Source organism: Equus przewalskii, chromosome 7 (genome assembly GCF_037783145.1).
Source record: "Equus przewalskii isolate Varuska chromosome 7, EquPr2, whole genome shotgun sequence".
In the NCBI taxonomy this organism is placed as follows: Eukaryota; Metazoa; Chordata; class Mammalia; order Perissodactyla; family Equidae; genus Equus; species Equus przewalskii.
Genome location: NC_091837.1, coordinates 94,479,017 through 94,504,691, shown reverse-complemented (window position 1 = coordinate 94,504,691; position 25,675 = coordinate 94,479,017). Strand labels below are relative to the sequence as shown.

At 53.6% G+C, this 25,675-nt stretch overlaps 1 protein-coding gene across 9 annotated transcripts in view; it reads right to left on the bottom strand.

Moving 5' to 3' along the window:
* KCNG2 (potassium voltage-gated channel modifier subfamily G member 2) overlaps positions 1-25,675 on the bottom strand; it is an 84,764-nt gene that overhangs the window by 21,802 nt on the left and 37,287 nt on the right. For 8 of the 9 annotated variants that reach the window (XM_070627934.1, XM_070627936.1, XM_070627937.1 and 5 more), the window contains 2 exons: positions 16,584-16,855; positions 14,101-14,803 (listed from right to left, as the gene is read on the bottom strand). In XM_070627934.1, the coding sequence (XP_070484035.1) occupies positions 14,101-14,781 (681 nt within the window). In that variant the 5' untranslated portion in view covers positions 14,782-14,803; positions 16,584-16,855. Of the gene's footprint in view, positions 1-14,100; positions 14,804-16,546; positions 16,856-25,675 lie in introns of all 9 variants that reach the window. The other variant, XM_070627932.1, reaches the window with a different exon arrangement.

Sequence of the window (25,675 nt, the reverse complement as noted above, 5' to 3'; positions counted from 1 at the left end):
CCTAATAATTAGGATACATAAAAATCATCATCCTTAATGTAGTCTTTATTAAACATTACTTCCCTATTTAATAACACAAATAATGAAAAGGTAGTGACTACAATGTGCTTACATCTTGTCTATATAAGTCACTATGATTATTTGTAAAAAAAATGATGTTTTTAATCAATAACCAATAAATAGATCTCTTTCTAATAATTATGCATAATTTAACTTGTAACTGGTTTTCATTTCCAGAAGATTGGCTTGCACCACGTGTGAGAGAGTACCCAGTTAGCACAAGGCCTTACTTCTAAACGTGCAGGGCACAGAGGACGGGGGTGCTGCATCGAGGTCTTCTCATTTAACTCCTGAGAGCACACAGTACAGTGAACCCACACTGGTGGCTGGGATGTAGAAATCAAAAGGCTTTCATTAGTTTTTAATTCTTACATTGTCAAATATTTACTTTCCTTCATGGTTTCTGGTTTTCTTACCAAATTATAAAGATCTCCCCATGAGATTGGCGTGAGATCTGCTTGGGCCAACAGGACGCGGGCACACGGGACCTGGCCATGCATTGGTGCTGACAGAGTTCCACCACCGTGTGACATGCCTGGGCCAGCTCCTGGTGGAAGAGAGAAGAGACCGCAGCCGTCCTGGGCGAGACCCCACTGCACGGTGAGCCCCGTGATGCCTCACGGATGGAGCAAGCTCTTCCAGCCCAAACGCCAACCACGGAATCACCAGCAAACAAGGAGCTCACGCTCTGATCCAACAGGTTTTGGGGTAGTTTATTACACAGTAAGAGATAATTGATATCGGGGTGGGTCTCCTCTTTTATACTTTTGTTCCCTTATTCTCCAGAATTTACAGGCTAGTATTCCATATGTATTTCACTAGATTTTTAAGATTATTTTGTGAGGTTCCAAAAATAACTTTGGTGTTTTGTTGAGAGTGTAATAAATTTAAATATTAACTTCGGGGGTACTTTTCCCATTCAAGAACATGACATGCCACTCTTTATTCAGCCCTTTTCACGTTTCTCAGTAGAGTGATATTTTTTTCTTTTATAGCTATTGAAACTTTCTTGCTGAGATTATTCCTAGGCATTTCATGTTTTTGTTATTATAGCAACCAGAATAGTTTTCCCATTAAATTTTCTATTACTGATAGCATATAGAAAAGTAGCTGATTTTTGCATATTTTCCAGCCAGCCACCTTAACAAATTCATTTATTTATAATAATTTTTCAGCTAATTCTATTGGGTTTTCATTTGATCTGCAAATAAGGAGGCAAATTAGATAATCAGTACAGTTCCCACTTGGTGATGCGGCAAAGGCTGCCTGACCCGGGGGACACACAGTGAATCGTGCAATCTTTATGGGCCAATGTGTGGTATGAGAATTGGAGCTCAGGAAAGAGGTTTTTGAAATGGATCTGGTGATACTCACAGGGCCAGGTGGTAGTCAGGACAGCGCCTGGCTCACCACCTAAGTTTGTACCCAGATCAGAGTCACTGCCCACTTGGTTCAGAATTATTCTTGCTGAGGTGGTGGTCCTAGGGGCTGCCCTCAGACACAAGCCCATCATGGACCTGCAGCCTCCCCCACACAACTGACTCTCAAGTCTCTTTGCAGGGCTGTGACCTGTGAACAGTCTGGGGCCATTGCATGTCCATCATGGTCTGGTGCCATTTGTGCGTCCATCACTGTCTGGGGTCATTTGTGTGTCTATCATGGCCTGGGGCCATTGCATGACCATCACGGCCTGGGGCCAGTGCATGACCATCATGGCCTGGGGCCACTCTGTGTCCATCATGGCCTGGGACCATCGTGTGTCCATCAGGGTCTGCAGCCATTTGTGTGTCCATCAGGGTCTGGGGCCATTTGTGTGTCCATCAGGGTCTGGGGCCATTGCATGTCCTTCATGCATTTGTGTGTCCATCACAGTCTGGGGCCATTGTATGTTCATCTGCGCCAAGGTCACACGGTTTCACCAGCTGTGCACAGAAGCAGTGCCTGTCTCTGTGCTAAATCGCTCTGTCTGGAGTCCAAGGGTGTCTCCTGGGAGAAATATGCCAACACATTACCTGTTCCAGCCACTCCGTATTTTACAGTAATCACTCACATCTTCCCAAACTGAGAGCTAAAATTCAACAACGCCCATGAAGACGAGCCGTGTGCTGTGCTCCCTGCAGGATGCAAAGACCAATAAGACAAAAGGCCTCTTCACTAGGAGTTCCAATCACAAGGGAAATACTGCCAGACTCTGCAGTTCAGGCTGGTCCTGATGCCTGTTTTAGCTAAAATAGGTGCATGGAAGACAGGCCAAGGAAGATGTGGATGGTCTGGGAGGGTTTGTGAAGAGGTGGCACTGGAGGGGGGGGGGGTTGAGCAGCAGGAGTCCCACAGAGGGGCAGCCTAGGGCACTGCAAGGAGGTTGGAGGGCAGCTGAGCGAGGGCTGACAAAGGTGGGTGGTGGTGGAGGGAGACCCTGGCTAGGGATGGAGAATGGGCTAGAGGCTGGCAGCTGTTCTTCCCCGGGAGGGGATCAGGGTGTGAGCACACTGGGAAAATATCTCCAAGCATACACAGAATTAAGAAGTACAAAACAACAACCTAATAAAGGTGGACAGAGAAGGAAAGGAAATCCTCAGAAGTGTAAACGGCAGGTGAAGGCGTGAAGAGATGTTAGCCTCCCAGTGATCAACTGCAAATCAAAAAAGCCAGGAGATGGCTCTTTTTAAGAGACAGGCAAGTTGTCATAAGGACACCCAGCAGGGGTGCTCATGCAGAACACCCAGACCACCCTGGGTGGACAGCGAGAGCCCCGGGCAGTGACAACCCTGGACTCTCGCCGTCCACCCATGGGATGGGTACACCCAAGGAAATAATCAGTGGAGTGGACAAAGATCTGTGAACAAGAATGTTCATGCCAGTCGCTTATAACAGCAAAGAACTGGAAACGAAAGCAGCAAGGAGGGAATAGTTATAATGACAAAACAGCACGACTGCTCAGCTGTTGCAGTTTCTGGATGATGCTCAGGGTCACAGTGTTACAGGAGCCCAGTGGCTATACGACCATGTGTAAAGGACTTTCAGAGTTTCACAAAGAGCATCGAGAAGAAAGCACCTGAGCTGAGACATTCAAGAGACAGTCATTGCCTTGCAGTTGGTTTCTACTTTATTCTCTGTACTGCTCTGTTCTTTCCCGGCTCTCTATAAAGAACAAGTGCCATGTCGCGATCAGGAAAACTCTCTGAAGAGCTGCATGCTCTCTGGCTGGGTGGGGAGCAGAGGGACCAGCATGCCCCCCAGGGCCTGGAAAGCTGGGTGGCGGTGGGGAGAGGGCTGGCTGCCCATGTCCCTGGACAGCATCTGAGGTCCCAACTCTGCACCAACCTGAGCCCACATAACAGTCCTCGCAGACGCGCCTGGTTTATTTCTCAAGATGTTCATTTGCAGGTTGAATCAGAAAATAGGAACTCCTCCAATCCCCACGGTCTTCGCTGAAATCCGTGCTCCTCCAAGCACAGCCGGCTCGGAACGTCACCTGCTCCCATCGAGGACCCAGGAACCACCAGTTTAGGGACTCATGAACGTATTTCCTGCCCACCTCCTAGCTCCAAACCTTTACCAAACTTCTTACAGCTGTTGATGAATTAATATTTTTGGTAAAATAAACAGCACAAGCTCCTCCTCTGGGACTAGCCAATTTGCTGAATTATAATAGTTAATGCCTTCTTATTAAAAACATCCTTTCCGGTTATCCTTAACATTTCAGGCTTAAGTGGAGCCTAAAATCATCTGAATTCCAACTTCTCGGGTCTCTTCACAGCCCCAGTTGGGTGATGCCTGATAAATTTATGCTTGGATGAATTCGGCTCCCTTAAAAATGTGGCTAAGTCAAAATAACTCAATCCTATGAGGGAAGTGCCAGGAGGCAATGAATTACACACACGTGGAGAGACCCTTCTTTTCCTCTTGTTACTAACCAGTTAATACTCTCATAGCCACTCCCATGCTGGCAGCTGCAGAGAAAAAGTGAAGACAGAATGACTCCTGCAGTGTGCACTGAGGGTAACAAGACAGAGAACTTCAACCCCGCAGCCTGACGGGGCCCTGGTTTAGGCAACGGCAAAGTCCCCTCATTAGAACAGCTTTAACTGCAAGAGCACTTCATCTTGGTGGACCCAGGAGAGGGGACTCAGTGGGGACGGGGAGGGGTGGGACACGAGCAGCCATGACCTTGGCCCCGAGGGGCTACAGGGCACCATGCTGGGCTCCACATTCTTTCTTCTCTCTTCTTTTCTGCCCATCTTCCACCCCGGCCTTTCCTCCCCACTCGGTCCTGGAGTTAGTGACTGTCCAAGGGCCCGAGGGCAAGGGGCTGCTCGCAGTGGCTGTTTAGGGAAAGCAGGACTCAGACCTGCTTAATCTCAACAGCTCTGAAGAATCTGCACTTATAGATGAGGCAACTGGGGCTCAGAGAGGACACGTAAGTGCCTTAGGTCTTGTGCAGTCAGAGCAAGAGCTGGGATGGAGCCCTGCTCTGCATTAGAGTCTGAGAACTAACCAATACCCAATTTTGCCTCTTAGCGTGACAGAGAAGACAAACCAAAGGCCTTGGACAGATTAGGTCAAAAAGAATCTTGGGACTGGTGTCCAGTTCTGCACAGAAGGAGCTTGAAGCTGCCACTCCATCCTAACAGCAACTGAAAAGCTGAACAGACTGAAAAATCAACCTTGCTTCTTGGATCTGTGAGAGAGGAGGACACAGGGCTGACCTCTGCTCCCAAGACAGGAGAGACGGTCAGGCGAACATGGGAGTCCCGGCTTCCCGGAGCAGAGACCTGAGGCGGCCGCAGGAACCAGGGCCGGGTAGGACAGCCTCACCTGTGACTGACAGATTGCTGGAGGCTCAGTGTGGACAACTCGAGAGTTAGAGCCCCAGGGGGCCCAGTCACAGGGGGAACCCACACATTTTTACTTCCAAGAGCTTGACCAAGTTCTCGTAGTGAATGTCTGAGAAAAGAAGACATCCAGATGCAAATAAGCATATTAAAAGATGCTCCACATCACATATCACATGGGAAATGCAAGTTAAAACAACGAGATACCACTGCACACCTATTAGAATAGCCAAAACTCTCACTCATCGCGGGCGGGAACGAAAAATGGCAGCCACTTTGGAAGACAGTTCGGTGGTTTCTTACAAAACTAAATATACTTTTACCATAATTTTCAGCCATCACACTCCTTGGCATTTACCCAAATGAGTTGAAAATTTGTCCACACACAAACCTGCACATGGATGTTTACAGCAGCTTTATTCATAACTGCCAAATGCTGGAAGCAACCAAGACGTCCCTCGGTAGGTGAGTGGATGAGCAAATTGTGGTCCATCCGGACAACGGAATATCATTTGGCACCAAAAAGAAATGAGCTATCAAGTCATGAGAAGACAGGGAGGACCCTTAAATGCATATTACTAAGTGAAAGAAGCCAGTTTGAAAAGGCTACGTACTGTGTGACTCCAACTACATGACCCTGTGGAAAAGGCAGAACTATGGAGGCAGGAAAAGGATCAGTGGTTGCCAGGGATCGGGGGACAAACAAGCAGAGCAGAAGATGTTCAGGGCAGTGTAGCTACTCTGCATGGGACCACACGATGGATGACTTCATTTCACCTTTGTCCAAACCCAGAGAAAGTGCAACACCAGGAGTGAACCCCGATGTAAACCACGGACTCTAGGGGATGCCGACGTGCCAGTGTAGGTTCATCAACTCCAGCAAACGTACCACTCTGAAGGGATGGTGGTTGTGAGGGAGGGGTACAGGGGAAATCTCTGCATCTTCCCCTCAATTTTGCTGTGAACCTAAAATTACTCTAAAAAATAAAGTCTTAAAAAAAAGAAAAAAGCCTCGCAGCTTCTGTTCTAGGCTTTGAGCTCAGGTCTTCTATTTCAGACTAAAGCGTAAAGCCAAAACACAAACCCCCTATTTTTTCCCTGCCAAATCTGTGCAGAAAGTAGAGGGTAAAAAACGTTCTGAGCTTCATGTTTATCCCTCGGCACATCCGGCTCTGTTTCCAGTGCCTCTGCGAGTCTTGCAGGAGGGAGCCCCACGGAAACAGGCAGCGCCTCAGATGTGGGCGCCGACAGCCCAGCTGTCTGGGGCCTGGGACCGAGATTCTGGGCAGCGAGGTTGCGGCGCGGCTGAGGAAGGGGCAGGAAGGGCCTGACGCCCACTGGGAGAGGGAGCACCACCCCACCTTTCACAGCAGTCAGGAGGGAGGGCCATCCTCATTTTACAGAAAAGAAAGATGAACGGAGGCAGGATCTGAACCAGGCTTGGCCCGCTGCATTGTATTCCCACGGGATTTTGCTGATTCCGGATCAGATCTTTGCAAAAAGGAAAATAAACCAACCAAGCTCATCACCCATTTTTCAGAGGTGGGTAGCCTCCATTCTTGGCAGCCCTCCTCGGGAATGAGGGGGTAATTCCCATGCCCCCTTCTCTGCCCTGGCATTCCTGCAGCCCCAGGGGCACAGGGCAGTCGCCTGAGGTCAGGACCGGCTGCAGGGCTGCTACCGCTACCAGCATCCACCTTTCCTTCCTCCTTTCAGCAAAGAGCAACCTAACCCTCACCCGGCCTGCAGCCACCTGGCCAGGACGACACTCCCAGCCCCTCTGCCTGCATGTGCCAACAGGATGCAGAGGGCTACGAGCTGCCGACTGCTCAGCCACGTTTCCATGTGGAAGCTGGCTGTCCCCCGCTAGGCGGGGACTGGCGCCTCTTAGGACGAAGTGGAGGCAACATGCTGAGCGTGCACAGCTGCAGGCCCCCACGGCGCAGCCCCCGATGCTAGTGGGAGGCCCCATGGTCTGGCTCCTCTGTAGCTGACACAGCATGCTTATGCCGTCAGGGACGGGAGCAGCTCCACCAGGAGCTCAGGAGGAAAGACCAAGCCCCCAGCTCAGCCCCCAGGAGGTTCCTATGCATGCTGGCTCAGTCCCCGAGGCTGCTATGATAAACACCACACCCTGGGGCTGAGAGAACTGGCACTTACTCCTCGTGGTTTCGGAGGCTGGAAGTCCAAGATCCAAGTGCCAGCAGATTCCGTGTCTGCTGAGGGCCTGCCTCCTGGTTCACGGACGGCGTCTTCTCGCTGTGTCTTCACATGGCAGAGGATACAGGAGCTCTCCAGGCCTCTTTTATAAAGACGCTAATCTCATTCAATCACCTCACAAAGGCCCCCTCCTAACACCATCACACTGGGGGCTGGATTTCAATGTCTGGATCTGGGGGGACACAACATTCCATCCACTGTACCTGCTCTTCCAAAGAAATCAGTTCTCAGTGCAGAAGCCCCAGCCCCCCAGGGCTCAGACACACATAACTCTGCTTTCAGGCTTGTGTTTAGGGACAGGGATGACAGTCCCATGCCAGGCGTCATGCCATGGCTCCCTTGTAAGCCCCAGTCAGGTCCCCAAAGATCCCAAAGGACAGGTTAGAACTGCTGATGCTGGGAAGCCGATTTGTCATCTCTGAGGGCCAGCCTTGTGGGATGTGCCAGTGAACAGAACACCCCACCCAACAGATACGTCTGTGAAACAGTGAGCGAGAGCCAGCGCTCAGGCAGTGGTTAATTTTATGTGTCAACCTGACTGGGCCATGGGGGCCCAGACATTTAGTCAAACACGATTCTAGGTGTGTTCTGGTTGGGATTAACTTTTTTTTTTCCCTCCCCAAATCCCCCCAGTACATAGTTGTATATTTTCAGTTGTGGGTCCTTCTAGCCGTGGCATATGGGACGCTGCCTCAGCATGGCCTGACAAGTGGTGCCATGTCCGTGCCGAGGATTCGAACCAGCAAACCCTGGGCCACCAAAGCGGAGCACGTGAAATTAACCACTCGGCCACGGGGCCAGCCCCTGGGATTAACATTTGAATCAGTGGACTCTGAGTAAAACAGACAGCTATGTCCCATGTGGGCGGGCCTCACCCAATCAGCTGACGGCCTGAACAGAAGAGAAATGCTGACCTCCCTCAGTTAGGAGCTCCTCCCGCCCGCCTGCCTGGGCTGGAACAGCCTGTCTTTTGTACTCAAACTGAAACATTGGCTCTTCTTAGGTCTCGAACCTGGGGGCTTTCAGGCTGGAACACCATCCGTTCTCCTGGGTCTCCAGCTTGTCGACTGCAGATCTTGGAACTTCTCAGCTTCCATCACTGTGTGAGCCAACTCCTTATAAAATACATGTATTTTATGTATTTGCATTTTATCTACCTATCTATCCATCTGTCTGTCTCCTGCTGGTTCTGTTTCTCTGGAGAACCCTGACTAACACAGCTCAGAAACAGTAAAGCTCTCACTCCAGCAAGAAGCTGGCCAAATTCGATGTGTGTTGTATGCCCACACACAGCAGAGACTTTGTCACCAGCTTTCGATGCTGCTGCCAAATGTTCTCAGTGCATTCAGTAGCTGGAATCCCAGTCATGAAATCTATAACTGATTATGCGGGTCTTAATTTAATCACGTGAGCTCAAAGGAAAAAATCAACATGCAGAGCCAAATACCAGCCGCGATGTGAAGGAAGCAATAGCTTTAGAGAAACAACCTGCGCCCTGCAGACGTTCCATGAAGACTCGCTGTTCTGATGGGCTGGCGCACAGCCTGTCCCCGCTGCCAGCCAGGGCCCAGGCAGGCGCCCAGCACGGTCTCCAGGCAACACTCCAGCCGCCACCACACAAAAGGGATCTAGGAGCTACTCGCTGGAATAACTTCTGTCCACCCATCCTCCAGACAGTTCTGAAGGCCTCTCCTCAGCTATCGGGTCGCTAAAATAGATGTCACTGCAATGGTCCTCACAGCCAGCACCTAGGTGCGCCCCGGGCCTCCCCTGGCCACGGAGAGCACTCGACCCCAACAAGGCACCACTCTGCTGCCCCGTCACCTAACAATCCAGACGCACGTTTCTCGGGAGAATCAGCACCCACCTCCCGGCGACTCGCGGTAACTAGGGTGCTCTGGTCACACTGTGTGCTCACGTGGTGCCTCATCAGGGTGCTGGCCACAGCACGGTGGTGGCGGGGTAGAGAATGAAGGCCAGAGGCCCACGGAGACTCCACAAAAGCCACGGGAAACAGAGGCTCTCACCGTCCGCTCCGTCCTGGGCCTCCTCGGCGACCTGGAGTGGGAGGTGTGGTCAGCTCTGGAGCCGCCTCGCCGTCCGAGAGCCTGGAGAAGTCCTGTCAGCACTGAGCCTGGGCTCTCTGATGTCTAGAGGGTGCAGCACCACGTCCAACTCTGACCCTACCGCAGCCGTGGGGGCCATGGCCCTCCACACTCCCCCGAGCACTTGCACGAAAACACCGACTTGTCTGCTGGGGGGCTCCGTTCAGCCGGGTAACTAAGTGGTGGAAATATCTCTGGATGATTATCACCGTGACTGTTTCCCTAGGAACCACAGTGCACACTGAGTGTGTTTTCGTTTCCAATGTACTATTCGGGGGTCACAGAATTCAGGATAACTTTCTGTGGCCATGGATGTTTAGGGTTTTGGTATTACTAACCTTTGTCCCTGCAGGCAAGATGGAACCATTGCACAGATCACCCTAAGGCCTGGGTCTGGGAAGCCACAGCCACCATGTGCATGGTCCCGCCGTAGACCAGGCACTGAGAAGTGAGCCCCACTCCTGGCAGGAGTGCTGGGGGAGGCAGTGCTGTTAGGCGCAGACCTTCTGGGACAGGGCAGGGAGCCCCTAGGTCCTGTAGGTAGAGGCTGAGTCCCAAGGGCCCCTGGGGGGTGATTCCACTGGGGGGACACGGGGTGCAGTGGGGTGGGGGCTGGGCAGCCTTGCTCCCCTCTCTGTGCCCTCGACCCAATAAGCAGTCCCTCTCGGGCGGGGCGTGCTCCAAGATGCCCACAGCAAGGAAGCAGTTGACTTGTGTTAAAGATGCTTCATTCGTAAGCTCTGAAGAGCTGTTGGCGACACGTGGCGAGCGTTTGGCTGGAAGATAATTTAGGACTGGAGCGTGTGCCACTGGTTTTCTGGGCAGCTCTGTTTCCTCGTCTGCCCACAGTTGGGCACATGTGCCCGACAATGAGGTCTTCCTTTCTCATGAGTTTTATCCTCGTCACCAGATGGAACCACGGTTCTTTCCTGGAGGCTCTGTGACGGCCAACTCCGAGGCTGCAGCACTGAGTCATCCCTCTAGGGTCCCATGCCCTCGATGCCCTCAGACAGGAGGGGATTCTTCATTGAAAAGAGAAACGCCTCATGTCTGCTTAGTCTGAGACCATGGACACATGGCAGGATGAGGACAGCGGTGTCTGAGCGGCTGCAAGGGCTGAAAGCTGGCGGGGTGAACACTGTGGCTTGGACGAGGGGGGAAGCACCCCTCGGATGCCGATTATTGCAGACAACCCTGCTCCTCCTGGTCACCTCCGGGCCATGCAGATGCTGCTTCTCACCATCTGGGTCCCCCGGGAGCAGGCAGGTGGCAGGTGCTCGCAGGCCCTGCAGGCCCTGCAGGCCTTGCACCAATGGTGCTGGCAGGGGAGGTGTGGCTGCTGACCCCGACGGGGCTTGGAGAACAAGGAGCAGAAACCTGGGCCCTGAGAATTTTCATGACTGCGGTTGGCTGGATAATGCCCGGAAGACACCCAAGTCTTGGTCCCCAGACCTGCAGCACCTTCCGCGTGTGTCACCTCCCGTGGCAGAAAGGGCTGTGCAGGTGGGACGAAGGTGAGGGCCCTGAGCTGGCAGAGGCCTGGATTGCGGGTGGGCTCGGTGCAATCACAGGGTCCTCCTAAGAGGGAGGCTGCAGGGTCGGAGGCAGAAGGAGATGAGGGCAGAAGAGACCAGAGCAAGGCACTGTGAGGACGGAGGAAAGGCCACGAGCCAGGCACACTCCAGCCCTACCAGCTGGAAGGCCAGGAAGGGATTCTCCCCCGAGCCCCCACAGGAACCAGCCTGCCGACTCCCAGACAGCATCCCAGTGAGGCGGGGTCGGACTCCTGGCTCCAGGACTGAGAGAGAAGAACCTGTTGCCTCGACCAGGCGGTTTGTGGCGGTCTGTTTCGGTGGCATAGGGAGCACAGTGACCCAGGAGGGAGCTCCAGTGGCATTCCCGAGGGGCCCACGGCCAGCAGCTCCCCATGTAACCAAGTGTCCCTGGGCACCTGCCATGGCCCAGCCCAACCCTCGCCCGCCCGTCAGGCTGGCCAGGGTCCTCCCCTGCCAGCTCGGGCCCCGGTGTCTCTGCACCGCCCCCCGGATGCCGATGGCAGCCGTCTCTGCCCACGGCCCCCGTGCCGCGGCCCGCCGGCTCCTCGCCGCCCTCTCTCCCTGTGGGGGGCGGGGGGCGGAGCGCAGGAGGGCCCCGCCCCGGCCCGTCTGGGTGCAGCGTGGGGCCGGGAGCCGGCGCAGCCCCGGTGGGCCGACCGTCCAGGCGACACCACCCGCAGGGGCCGGCGTCCGACAGGCGCTCTCCGCCCCAGCCGGGGCCTGCTCAGCGGGGCAGGGGCCCTCCCGGAGCCCCGCGTGCCCGGGGTGCGCGGCTCCTGTGAAGCACGAAGCGGCGCACGTGGCAGCGTCAGGGCCGCCCGCTTCGGCTCGGGGGCTCCGGACACTCGGGACGGTACTCACTCTCGGCAGAAGAGGGGACACGCCGCCGTCCCAGGACCGCGCCCGGAACCGCCCGAGGCGGCACCAGCGGGGGACCGCGCCCCGGAACCACCGGAGGCGGAACCAGCGGGAGGCCGCGCCCCGGGCTGCTCCTGGGCGAGCAAAGGGACAGAGGGCCTGGTGCTGGGCTGCTCGGGGAGCGGCCGGCGGGCTCCTCTCCTGCACCTGCCGTGTGGGGCGAACGGGGCGGCGCGAGGACACACCGCGCCGCGGGCAGAGCTCCACGCCTCGGCCTCACCGCGGAGGACCAGCCCCAGCGGTCAGGGGGTGGACAGAGCACCAGCGCACGACCGAGGACGGCGAACAGAGCCGGGGGGCGGAGGTGATTTGCTGCCCGGCCACCCCTGGGGTCTCTGTTGCGTTCTTCCATCCGGACACCTGAGCAGCCCACTGAGCGTGGAAGACACAGGATTTACCATCTTGGCCCACCCAGCCCTGGGCAGGGGACTCACTGCGCGCCGAGGTGACGCCTGTGCAGACAACGTGGGGCATACACACAGGGGAGTATGTTCTGCCTTTAAAAGGAAGGAGAGCCTGACACCTGCCTCAACATGGACGAACCTGGAGGTCGCAGCCTGAGTGGAATGAGCCAGTCACAGAAGGACGGATCCTGTATGACTCCACCCACGTGAGGGCTCAGAGTCGTCCAGTCACAGAGACACAGAGCAGACGGTGGGTGCCAGCGGCGCAGGAGGGCGAGGGGAGCTGGTGTTTAATGGGGACGGACCTTCAGTTTGGGAAGCTGAGAAAGCTCTGGAGACGGATGGTGGGCACGGCTGCACAACAGTGTGAACGTACTTAATACACTGAACTGTGCACTTGAAAATGGTCAGGATGGCAAATTTTACATACATTTTACTACACACACAAAGGTGATGACACTGGGAGTTTCCTCCTTCCTGTGCAGCGCACTCAGCACCCACCGTGTGGCTGGGTGTCACGGGGGACCCCGCACTTGGGAGCGGCCAGCACACAAACGTGTTTCACCACACATCACTGACACAGGGATCATTACTTTCTAAACCGGTAACTGGTTTGGTGAGACACACCTAGTGGTGTGAAGTGATGTTTCAGAGAACGGGGAGGAGGTGGGTGGGGGTATGAACCGTGGTGATGTGGAGACCAGTGGGCGCCTGGGAGGATTCTGCAAGGGCCCGGCCTGACTCCAGGGATGACGCCACCAGGAGAGGCAGCCCTAACGCCTCCTGTTTCCTGATTCTCATGTAAATGATTCCCTCCCGCATACTGTATGGGGTTGTTGCTACTCAGAAAATCCAGACACCTCCAGTGTCTTTTCAGAAGCAGAATCCAAGACGTGGCCTGGTGAAGACAACTGGAAATGATAGCTCAGGAATCAGGCACCCAAACAACGAAGGAAGCCAAACCAATTTCCTAAAATTTACATTTAAATTTAATCTGCAGTCAGGGTCACCACACTCCGGGTAAAGCCAGCTAACAGCGAATGTTCCGGGAGGAAGCAAGACATTGCCATGATGAGCTGACCCACCGGACGTGCTCCGGGCATAACCTCTGGACCGCGGAAGGGCTCTGAGGCTGGGATGATGAGCTGCTCTGCCCAGAGGCTGGAAGGCAGAAGCAGGGCACCATCAAGCAGAGGGGCAGGCAGGACGCCCCCCACCACCCCATCAGGAAATGCAGGCCAACACTCAGCTTCGTCCTTCAGATACAGTAACACCCTCTCTTCTAACCCACCAATCCAACAGCACAGAGCCTTCCCCGAATGTTTCCTGAACCTTCCACTACGCACTCAGTGCACAAACAAGGACAGGCTTTGGAGAACATTCTAGCGGAGAATTACACTTCTGCCCACGTTCTGTGCCAGCATTCTCACCCGACACACAGAAGGGGGCAGGAAGGAGCCCCAACACCTGGATGAAGCCAGCCCTGGGTTTACCTGAGCTGGAAGCCCGGCCCTGGCTCTGTGCCCTGGAAGAATGCCCAGGCCACAGGTCACGTCCCTGTGGCCCAGGACTCGGGACTCGAGGTAAAGCACACAGCTCTCTAGACCCTTCCCACACCAAGTGTTTCAGCTTCAGGTTGACCGAGCGTCCGGGGCCTGACGTTGGAGAGAGTCAGCGGAGAAGGCCTGCTCAGCAGGCCTCGCTGCGTTCTCGAGGCTGGCTGTAACTTGGAGCCTGCGCTGTCAGTGCACAGCTGCCGGCCTGTGTGCCCTCACTCGGGGGGTCACTCGAGGCGCCTGTCAACAGCGCGGGAGAGCTGGGTCCTGGACATCTAAGACCACTACTCGGCGTGCGCTCCCTCGGCCCAGCTGCCTCTGGCCCCAGCCCCACCCCCTCTTGTCCCCGCTGCCTGGCCAACCCCTCAGCCCCTGTCCTGTCCACGCCGCCCGCCCGGTCCGGGCCCCAGCCGCCCCCGTCCCCGCTCTAGCCCCGGCGCGCTCACCCGCTCCTCCTCGGCGCGGATGTCCGGCATGGTGCTCAGGCAGAGGCCGACGGCGGTGACGGCCACGAAGGCGACGGACACGCAGGCGAAGAGCTTGCCGGCCGGCCCCGAGTGCGGGTTGTCCACCACGTCGCGCAGGCGCCGCCGGCCGCGCGCCAGCCGCCCGCTGGGCCCCAGGGCGCGCTCCGGGCTGCCCGGCGCCCCGCGCCCCGCCGGCTCCGCGCCCTGGGCCTCGGCGGCCTCCTCCTCGCGGCGGCGCAGGCGGCGCAGGCAGCAGCGCTCCAGACGGGCCTCGTCGATGCCCCAGTAGGCCAGCTCGTCGCGGAAGGCCAGCGCGCACGGGCCCCGCAGCAGGCGCAGCTTGCCGGCGCGCAGCAGCGCCACGATGGCGCGGAAGGCGCATGGGCTGCGGTCGAAGAAGAACTCGTCGCGGCTCACGTCGTAGTCGTCGCACACGCGCAGCAGCTCGTCGTGGCCGCGACAGGCCCGTAGGCGCTCCAGGCGCGCGAGGGGACAGCGGGCCAGCGCGGCCCAGGCCAGGCGCACCCTGCAGCCGCCCACGTTGATGATGACATGCCGGGCGCGGGCCCCGCCGCCGCCGCCGCCCGGAGGCTCCAGGGCGGGGGGCTCCGCCTGCCCCGGGAGCAGGGCCATGGCCCCATGCGCTGGGCCGGGGCGCATAGGCCGGGTCAGGAGGCTGGGCCTGCAAAAGGAACGGAGCGCGCGTTAGGCCGCGCTGTGGAGCCCGGGGAGCACCCTGACCACACACGACCCGGGCCGGGGACCGAACCGAACCGAACCGAGCGCTCTCTCGGCCCACGCACTTGGTTCTTCTCTCCTGCAGACCTGACGTCTACCGAGGATCCAAAGGGGGGACCCCTCATGCTTTCCAGCAGACCCTGGTTAAGTGGCACCCTGTCTTAATCTGTCTCGGGGAGACAAGGGAAACGGCCAACTTTGGGCCGCAGAACAGGAAGTACAAGGAAGCCGGCCTTGGGGACGCGGCCTCGGGAGGTCTGGCCACGGGTGGGTATCAGCCTCTTAGCTGCCGGGCACGAATAGGGAGGCGGCTCCACGTGTGAGAGATTCAAGAAGCGTCAGCCAACAGCCAAGTGCCGCAAGGACGTTGTTGGGATTCGCATCAGAGGGAACCCACTAAAAAAGACATTTAAGAGTAATTGAGAACCCCTTGCACTACACACGACTTTAAGGAATTTTTTAAAGGTATGAGAATGGTATTGCTAAGAACGGGAGTTCTGTCTCTTAGGGCCCACAGTGAGGTATTCGCAGCGAAAGATGTCTGGGGCCTTCCCTAAGTGGGTCTCCCTGGACTGTGCAGACAGACCTTCTTCCTGCTTTTCACAGCCGGGGCGTTGAGTGATGGGGACCCTGGGGCTCATTAGACTTTCTCTCCACTTTTAGGCATGTTTAAAAATTTCCATAATAAAAAAGGTTTTGTTTTTCTTTTTAAAAAGCTTCCAGATAATTTTGCACACAGCTGGTGTTGAGAGACACTGTCTGGAGACAGACACTTAGTGCCTGCTTCTCCTGCTGCCTTGATTTCTCTAAATCAGAGGTTCTTATCTGTTGTCCATGGAGATTCTTCAGGGTGTCCACAAGCCTAATAAAACTACATGCAAACACTTGTGTATGTGCAATTTCTTTCCTTTTTTTTCCTGAGGAAGATTCACTCTGAGCTAACATCCACTGCCAATCTTTCCTCTTTTTGTGTGGGTCACCGCTACAGCATGGCCACTGACAGACTAATGGTGTGGGTCCACACCTGGAATCCAACCCTGGGCCACTGAAGCGGAGTATGCCAAACTTAACCACTAGGCCGTCTAGGTTCGCCCTATGTTCACATTTTTCTAATGGAGGGTCCTCAGACTCTCTAAGGGATCTATGGCCCGCAAAGCTTAAATCCATTGCTCTAGACATTCAAAGAAAGGAAAAGATCTTGGGAGCATAGGAATTGCCAACCCAGGTAGCCTTTCAGAGATGCTGAATCTGTGTCCGCTGCACTAACTGGCAGATACTTAGGGCATTCTCCATTGGACGCCTGCTCTGGAAGACGTGGGCCAGGGCGAGAGTCCAGCCAGGTCTCTTACACGAGTGATGACTCATTTGACTCCATGACCAGGTTCAAGGATCTCACAGAAGAAATACTAAATACTATTTCTCTTCCTAATGAGCATCTGTCCTGGCATGAGCAGAGACTGGCAACCACAATTCCTAAAAGCATAGCTTACGCAGCACTCATTAAAGGGACACTTCACGAACACATAAATTAGGCCAAATCATTTTTTGGCCTGAATATGAACATTTTAACTTTCATGGTGAATTTTGCCACATTTGCACTTTACGTTCATTCCTCTGCCCAGTGCCAGGTCACCCCCTTTAAGTCTGTGTATCTGTCTGGAAATAGGGTCACTGACTCAGGAACCACCTCAAAGAGGGTCCATAAGTCAGCCAAGGCTTTTGACCTTCACGGAGACAGCTGCGGCTTCTCCTCCATGCTGCTGAAGGGCAGTCCTCCTCCCCCAGAGCGGCTGCCTAAGATGTCTCTCTGCTGGCTGACACGGCGAGGCCAGGTGCTCTAGCTCTAGGCACCTCTGTGTACTCGGGCAACGGTGACAACAGCAAAGAAAGCAGGCAGATCCCAAGCCAGGGCCACGAACTCTAAAGACATCGGACAGTGCTTATGACAGGCCCATCTCCCAGAGAGGAAATCTCGGACGTCAGACGAGGCGGTAACCTGGAGAGGAGAGACACAGTACCAGCTCAGTGTTCTCAAAGCATGCGCTGTGGGCCAACAGCATCAGAGTCATCAAGGAACCTGCAAAAACTGCACATTCCTGCCCAACACTTAAAATTCTGAGTGACTGGAAAATTGTATAGTAAGGAGCTCCAAAAACCCATCCCTCTACCAAAGCAACAAAAAGCTGGTAAAAACCATCAGAACTGAGTCTTTTGTAACTCTGGAAATTAACCAAAGGCTTGCAGCAGCCAGGGGAACACTGAAAAAACACGGCTGACTCGGCAACAGCAGCGAGCTCGGCAGCATTTGAACACCCGGCTCCCAGCTCAGCGTCGTCACCCTGAGGACGACAGCCTGGCATCCCGGTACCAGGAATGCACCAGAAGGAGGAGACGGACCTATTTCACAAGGAAATGTGATCATTTATTCTGACCTGAAGGACCGGCTCAGAAGGCTTGCCTCTCTCCCCTAACTTGGGACTCTTCAGCGCTAACATGCCACCTGGGCAGTTTGTCAAAATCATTTCCAGGAAAATGTTTTACCTATTTCTACCTGAGGCAACTGATAACAGTTGAGCAAATGACAGATTAACCAGGAAGCTCGGGAGGAGAGGCTGGGGAGTGAGGTGTTTGGGGAATAAGGGCTTGGAGAAGCTTCTCCCGATTGCTGGAAATCTAGGACATGCAGGTGCCTGGGGCCATGCAGGTGCTCAGGAAGGCCCTGAGAAGGAAGGCCCTCCCTCTCTCCCCCACCCCGCACCTTCAGACTGCACAGCAGGAGGGGAAGGGGAAGAAAGAGTGTGAACTGCGTGCTGAGTGTTGAACATGAGCCGCCCACCACACACACACAGCCCATCTGCAAGGCTGGTTTGCTGTTGCTTTGGTTCCAGGCATTTAAGAGTCTCTGTCTAATCATTTGCTGACCATTATGTTAATGGAACAGAGATATCAGTGGCCACACAAGACAGAAATTGCAGACTTTGCATAATTAGTTCAGAAAAGTCACGAAAACAAACAAAAACACCTACACAGACCCTGGGGAGGGGAGAGTCTGACAGAAGAAACGCAGGGGTGGATCTTCATGACCTTGATCAGGTGGTGCTTCCTGAAATACGATATTGCACAAGTGGCGAAAGGAAAAGAGATATGCCAGACTTCGTCAAAATTAAACTCCTTTGTACATTAAAGGACTTTCAAGGAAATGAAATGACAATTCACAGAATAGGGAAAAAATTGCAAATCATATATCTGATAAGGGTCTAGTGTCCAGAATATACAGAGAACTCGACACCTTAACAACAAAAAGACAAACAACCCAATTAAAACATGGGAAAAGGACGAGAACAGACATTTCTCCAAGGAAGACACAAAAATGGCTGAAAAATACATGAAAAGATGCTCCACATCATTAGTCATCAGGGAAATGCAAATCAAAACTACCAGATACCACTTCACATCCATTAGCATGGCTATAATCAGACAAATGGAAAAGCAGCGTTGGAGACGATGTGGAGAAGCTCGAACCCCCACGCCGCTGTGGGGACGCGAGACAGTGCAGCTGCTGTGGAAACAGTCAAGTAGTTCTTCAGAAAGGTCAACAATTCCACTCCTAGGTATACGCCCAAGGGAAATGAAAACGCCATCCACAGAAAAACTCATACATGAATGTTCACAGCAGGATTATTCACAATCGCCAAAGGTGGGAACACCGGACTGTCCATTGACTGATGATGGACAGACAAATTTGATCTATCTATACATTGGGACATAATTCAGTCATAAAAAAAGAAGTACTGATCCACGCTACAACATGGATGAAACTTGAAAACATCGTGTAAGTGAAAGAAGCCAGGCAGAAAAGGTCTCGTGTGAATCCATTTATAGGAAATGTCCAGAACAGGCAAATTTGTAGACAGAAAGCAGGTTAGCAGTTGCCAGGGGGTGGGGGAGGGTGTGATGGGAGTGACTGATGAATGGGTATGGGGTTTATTTTAGGGTAAAGAAAATGCTCTGGCATTAGATAGTGGTGATGATTGCATAACATTGTTAATATACTAAAAACACTTAATTGTACACATTAAAATGGTTGAATGGTAGACTTTATGTTATCTGAATTTTATCTCAATTTTTTAAAAATAAAAAAAATTCTGAGTGAGTTGGCCTGGGGTGAAGTCCAGAACTATGCATGTCACAGAGCATGTCTAGTGACTAAAGTCTGAGCCCCAAAGCTTCAACTGTCAACATCAAGACTTTCTGTCGTCATGTTAATGATTTTATACTCCAACCACTGCCAGGTGAAGCTGAAACCCACCGCCCGGCGGCTCAGGAGTTGTCAAGCCAAGAGGCATCCACGTGGATGTGCTCAGCATGCAGCCCACCAATGCCCACCTGACCCAAGAGTGGGACTCACCTGAGACTTGAGCAAAGGGGTTGGGGCGGGGGTAGAGCCTAAACAAGATGCAATCAGCTAGCTCGACTTGGCAGCTAGGTCTCACCTGCCAGTAAAGAATTTGAGAGTTTCTTGTGGATGTGAGAAAAGTTGCCTTAGGGGTATAACTGCATGAAGGGAGTGAGGAAGAAGTTTTCACAATCACTGGGACCGTGTGTGCCCTGACCTTCAAAAGCCAGCTCATTGCAGAAATGAGGAGAAAGTGACCACAATCAGTGCATTGTCCAGTGAATGTCTCACCCGTATCTGCTGTGTCACCTGATCACCTGGCGATGCTTTGTGGGGCTTACAGTCTGGGGGCCCACGCACCCAGCGCCTCCAACACCACAGTCAGGTCTGTGCAGGGAAAGCAGAGGGTGCTCGGGAGGGCACCCAGGGAGCCCAGGACAGCCAGGAGGGCTTCTCAGAGACTGCTGGCTGGGCAAAGAGTTGGGGAAATTTGGAAGAAGTTGTGCTGAAGGAGGGAGATCTTATTTTACTTAAAAGGGACCAGTTGTTTAGGTCATGGGAACTTGTTGCAGAGGTTTCCTGCGCTGTTTCCTCAAATCGAGGACTCCCGGGGATTCAAGGCTCTGAGTGGGCTCACAGACTGAACTCCAACGAGGAGCAAGGCCTCAGAGCACACTGCGCCTGCAACAGCAGGCAACGGCAGCAGTGCTGTTGAGGACATCTCACTGGGGCCTGCGCGTGGTGCTCACATGCCCTGCTGTCTCTCCAGGGACATGAGGCCAACTGGGAAGGACAGAGTGGTCTGTGGTTCCAGGAGCGGCTGGCAGAGAGAAGGTGCCAGCCTGGCGCCCAGGCTGAGCCGAGGCTTGCCTTCAACAGTGCAGATCAGCAGCCTGCCAGAGGGAGAGGCTGCTCGTCTGCCTTCACAAAACTGCTGAAATCTGCGCTGAGACCAGCAGCTTCCACCCGGAACACAAACATCAAGCTTCACCCTAAGGAACAGAGCAATCACCCGCCTTACACGACAAGCACCATGCTGGAAAGCCGCATGGCTGTACACAGCGCTGATGCCTCTGCTTTCTCATGTCCCCCTGGGGTCATGATCTAAACATGCAGAACAGGTTGACTGACTCTCTGAAGCCAAATCAAACATGAATTCCAAATTCTTGGTAGGTAGGGATGAATAATCGTTAAACAATAGGATACACTGCGCTAGAACCTGGAACTCTTGCTGGAAAGGGTTTTCTTCCCCCAAAATATACATTTACAAATATAAACATAAATTATATGTTACTTTGTGTTTTTAAGTCAACTTCTTGTTGACTTAAGAGACTTCTAAGGTACTTCTGGAACCCTGAAGCACATTCCCCATCCCCAGCCTAGAACATAACAGACTCTGAAGTGCTGTTCGTTTTAAGAAAAAGACCGACAGCTCGATAGAAAAGATGGGCAAATTGTCATAAAGTTGACAGTAAAGCAGAAAAATAGCCTTTAAACATATGAAAACATGCTCAACTTCATTCGTAATAGCAAAATAAGCATTTCAAATTACCACAAGGTATTATATTGGAATAGATGACAAAGTGTGATGATACACTCTGTTGTCAAGGATGTGGGGTCTACCAGACGCATTCAGTTTTGCTGGATAGTAGATTGGTACCACCATCGTGAGAAGAGGTAAGGGTCTGAACTAACCCCACAGGAAGCAGGGACCTTTGTAGGACTACATCCTCAGCGAAAGGGACAACTAGGAAAAATCTACCTATGGGGACAGGAAGGTTGTAAGACTTCTCTGCCTGGATCTAGGTAAAAAATGAGACCATGTGTCTGAAGCCACAATGGGTTTGAGGTTGGAATTTTGGTCTGTGAAACCCACAGGTAAGAACTTACGCCGATAGAAGTAGTCTCAGGGTGGTGTTAGAACCACACACATAAGCAGCCCAGAGCCGCGGTTCTCAGCTGGGGGTGACTCTGCCCCTACTGGGCATTTGGCCAGAACTGAGGACACTTTTGGTTGTCAGGACTGGGTGTGACTGCAGGTAGCGGGTAGAAACCAGGGGTGGTCCCAAGCCATACAGAGCACAGGACACAGCCCCAGAACTAAAGGCTGGGCCCCAGCCCAGAATGTCAGTAGCGCCACTGGCCTGGAGGGACAGACTCTCAATTCAAGCCCGTGGATTCCCACGATGAAGCCCCAGTGAGGATGGATTTACAGACCAAAGTTATAAAACACACATGATAACAACCCACATGAGCAAACAGCAGCAGAGACGTGAGTAATAGGTTTGGCTCCTAGGAACTTCAGATAATAGAATTATCAAAAATAATTAAAGACATGAAAGAAGGAATTAAAAACACCAGAGAAAAAAGATATTATCAAAAAGACCAGGATGGGGGCTGGCCCCGTGGCCGAGTGGTTAAGTTCGCGCGCTCCGCTGCAGGCGGCCCAGTGTTACGTTGGTTCGAATCCTGGGCGCGGACATGGCACTGCTCATCAGACCACGCTGAGGCAGCGTCCCACATGCCACAACTAGAAGGACCCACAACGAAATATACAACTATGTACCGGGGGGCTTTGGGGAGAAAAAGGAGAAAAATAAAATCTTTAAAAAAAAAAAAAAAAAAAAGACCAGGATGATGTGAGTAAGAAACAAAGCTGCTGGAAATGAACAAATGCAGCTGTAGACGAGGTTGAAAGCAGAGAAACTGGGATCAGGTAGAGGCACTCCCTCCCAGGAGGCCTCCCATACAGTCAACAGGAGACAAACATTACAGAAAAAGCCACACATGCAGAGGAGGAAGCAAAATTCCCAAGGTCTGTTCGCCAGGAATCCCAGAAGAAGAGGCAAAAATAAACCAAGGGAAGAAGATGCATCAGGATTGGGAATTTACCAGTGCTCAAGATGGAAGACTCCCAGAGTGCCAAATAGGATAAGGAAAATCCCACGCCTGGTGCTGTATAGGGAAACCTGGGAGCCTTAATCCTCAAATAAATGTATCCAGGGGAACTGGATGGTTTTTCAGCTTGGGAAGTAAGGAAAGCTTTCGTCTTTCTACTTCTGGGGAAGATGCTCTTCAGGGCTGAACCCCACTGCGGCCCGCACAGCCTCCCCGCTCTCCATTAGCCACACTATTTTCAGCCTGAATCCCTGTAGCATTTGGTAACTGGGGCTGGGACACACTCCAGGGTCATGGACAGAAAGGGCTGGGCGGCCAGGGTCTGCTCTTTCTGCGGCAAATGCATTGGAGGCAAGGAGAGGCTGCCTCCCCCACTGGCTGTTTCCTCTCGAGCCCTGCTCCTGGCAGGCGCACACCCGTCCTCAGAGCTGCCGAGCCCGCTGCTCACACAGGCTGCTGCGGGAAACAGCGCCAGGCAGTGCTGGCGGCTTGCAGAGGAAGCAGAGAACACAGGCGGGGGCGTGGAGGTGCCAATTAGTGATGGTCTCTCCTGGGGGGGCGAGGAGGCCACGCTGGCAGAGGTGTGAATGTGAGCGTGAGCGTGTGTGCAGGGCTTCCTCGTCCAGGCGAAAGGAGAGAAAAAACAGGCCTGGTTTGGAATGGGATGCCAGGCATCAGAAGGCCAATCCACAGCTGAGGAAACATTTATTCTGTAACTGAATCTACCATTTTGTATTGAGACTTAAAAATGTTAATGGGAACAGACTACAACCTCTTTATTGACCACGAAGTTTGGATTTCACCCAAAGAAGGGAAGTATTCTTTTCTAGGAGAAATTTCTTTCCTTGTGCAAAAAGAGATAGAGCTTTCTCATTAGAGCAGCTGACCTTTAAAATGAGACTCTTGATATACTCGGGCAGATGGAGCGCCGCTGATGGGAGCCCCGCCATGGTCCCCACGTCTCTGGGGCCCTCACGTGCCCCTGGGCTGTACACCTGCATCTCTGTGCCCGGGGCTTCCTCTGGCCACCAGGGTCCATCCTGCCCACCCAGCACAGGCCAGGGATGCCTGAGCCTTAGCGCTCCCCGGAGCAGCCTCATGGTGACTGAAGGAGCTAGGCGGCATGGCCCCCAGGGGCCCCACTGTAGACTGGCTCTGCCTTCCCGTCCCTGTGTGGCTCCCGACTGCTGGGCTGGCTTTCCTGGGATGACTCGCCAAGGAAGTCACCTGAGCCCTTTATCAGGATCTGCTCTGGAGTAATCTGAACCCAGAGTCGGGAAGGGTGAGGCCAGCACTGCATTTCGAGACCACGGTTCCTGGAACTTTATGGAAAGAGAAACATGCAGGGAAAAAGGTCTGAAAGAGCATGTTACCAAGAGTCTCATTCATCCTTTCATTCGCTCAACCAACGATCGTCCGGCACGTCCTATGCACCAAGAGCCGCGATTCAAGGATGCAACCTGCTGTCTCTTATTGTAGAAAGAAAAGGGATTCAATGACACTATCTTCGGCCACTTCGCTGGGTCTTTTATAGGAATTAGTCTACTTTATGATACTATGTCTGTGAACCGACAGTGCCCAACCTTTGCCCTGCCGATCACCTGCTTCTCTAAGCAACTTAGGGTGCAAATAATTTACCATCCAAACTGGGACACTCTCTGGAAGGCAGGGTGCTGTTAACAATGACATGGGCCGACCAGAGTAAATGAGAGGGAGGTTACCTGCCCCGGGAAGAGCAGAGGGGACCGGCGTGGGATGCGGGAGGGAGGATGGTGGGAGAGGGAGTCTGCCACCCTAGTCATGGCCTGCCTGCGTCTTGGATCCCCAATTGTGAATAAGTGATTTGAGGGCTAAGATGGGACCAGAGCAGAGGAAGGGAGGCACTGTGGGAATTGTGGTTGAGCTGGTCCGGGCTTCTCACTGAGGCTGCGCCCATACTTAATGCCTCAGGGGAAGGCAGGATGGGGGGGGGAGGGGGAGGGGCTTGAGGGAGTGGCTGGATGTGCAGAGGCAGGCGAGGGAGGGCAGGGAGCCGAAGGAGAGCACAGACCTTCCTGCACTGACCCCTGGTTGTGAAATGCACATTGCGCATGGCTGTTCACTGTATGCATTCAACAAACACTCATGGAGAACGTGGCAGATCCCAGCAAAGCTCTAAGTCCTTACAAATCAGCTGACATCCTACAGGCAGGCAGGATTATTGTCCACCTTCTATGCTGAAGGTCACTGAGACACAGGGAGGTGAGGTAACCTGCCCAGGGTCACCCAGCAGACGAGGCAGAATAGCCCGGCTTCTGTCTGCTCTCACCCTGGAGGGGGCGGCTGTGGTACCGAGGTTTCCAGGGGCACAGAACATGAACAGCCAGCAGTGGTGGCCTGTCGGAGGTGCAGCTCCCAGGCCAGTCCCCACCTGCTTTCTTCTCACCACACGGCCGCCCTGAAGGCGGAGCATGGGTGCAGCAGGCTGAACTCTGTCCCCCGAAAAGACCTAATCCCCAGCATCTGTGAATGTGACCTTATTTGGAAAAAGGGTCTTTGCAGAGGCTGTCGAGTTAAGAGGAGGTTGCTGTGGGCCTAACCCCGTGACTGTCCTCACAGGGGGAGGAGACAGACACACAGGACAGAGGCCACACGACGTTGGAGGCGGGGCGGAGGAGGATGTGGCTGCAAGCTGAGGAGCGCCCAGAGCCCCCAGAAGGTGAGGAGGCAGGAAGGATCTGCCCTAGAGGTTTCAGAGGGAGCGCGGCCCCGCAGACGCCCTGATTCTGCTCTTCCCGCCTCCAGACTGTGGGAGAATACATTTCTACTGTTTGAAGCTCCTGTTTTGGGTGCTTTGTTACCGCAGCCCCGAGAAACCAATACAAGGGGTAAGGGTGAAAAAAGACCATGTTTTCTTCCAGGCAGAAGGCAAAGCACAGACACAGGCATCCACAACACCATTGCACCAAAGGAAACGGAAGAAATTGTCTACCGCACCCACCAAGGCCTCCCACCGTTGCTGCACCCCACGCTGGGGTTTCAGCCATTGTTTTTCACCAAAAGAATTGAACTTTGGTTTGGCGAAGGTCCCGGGTCAAGTTTTCATGTTCAATATTCCATTTATAACTGTTAGTCAGCATTCTTCCCACCCAGTCTCACTCCCCTCCTAGGAAAATAATCAAGTTCTGTATGAGTCTGGCTGAATACTCGTAAATAAGTTAAGTGGCTCTAGGACCCCTCAAGCAGTTTGAAATAAATTGTGGCTTAAACTAAGTCACAGGTGTAATTCCATTTGTGCTGGTCAGCCTGCACCGTTATCCTGGAGCCGCTGCAGAGATGCACATCCTTGCCACCCCGCCCCAGAACAACGGAGGTGCAGGGGACTGTCCAGCACCCAGACACCTCGTCCCAGGAAGTGGCAGCAAGTGCGGGTTTTCCTACACAGGAGCGTGTGAACATGAGATGGAGGACAATGACAGCACGAGCACCACAGAGACTCTCTGGCAAACATAATGAATAAAGAGAAGTTGCTGAGATATGATG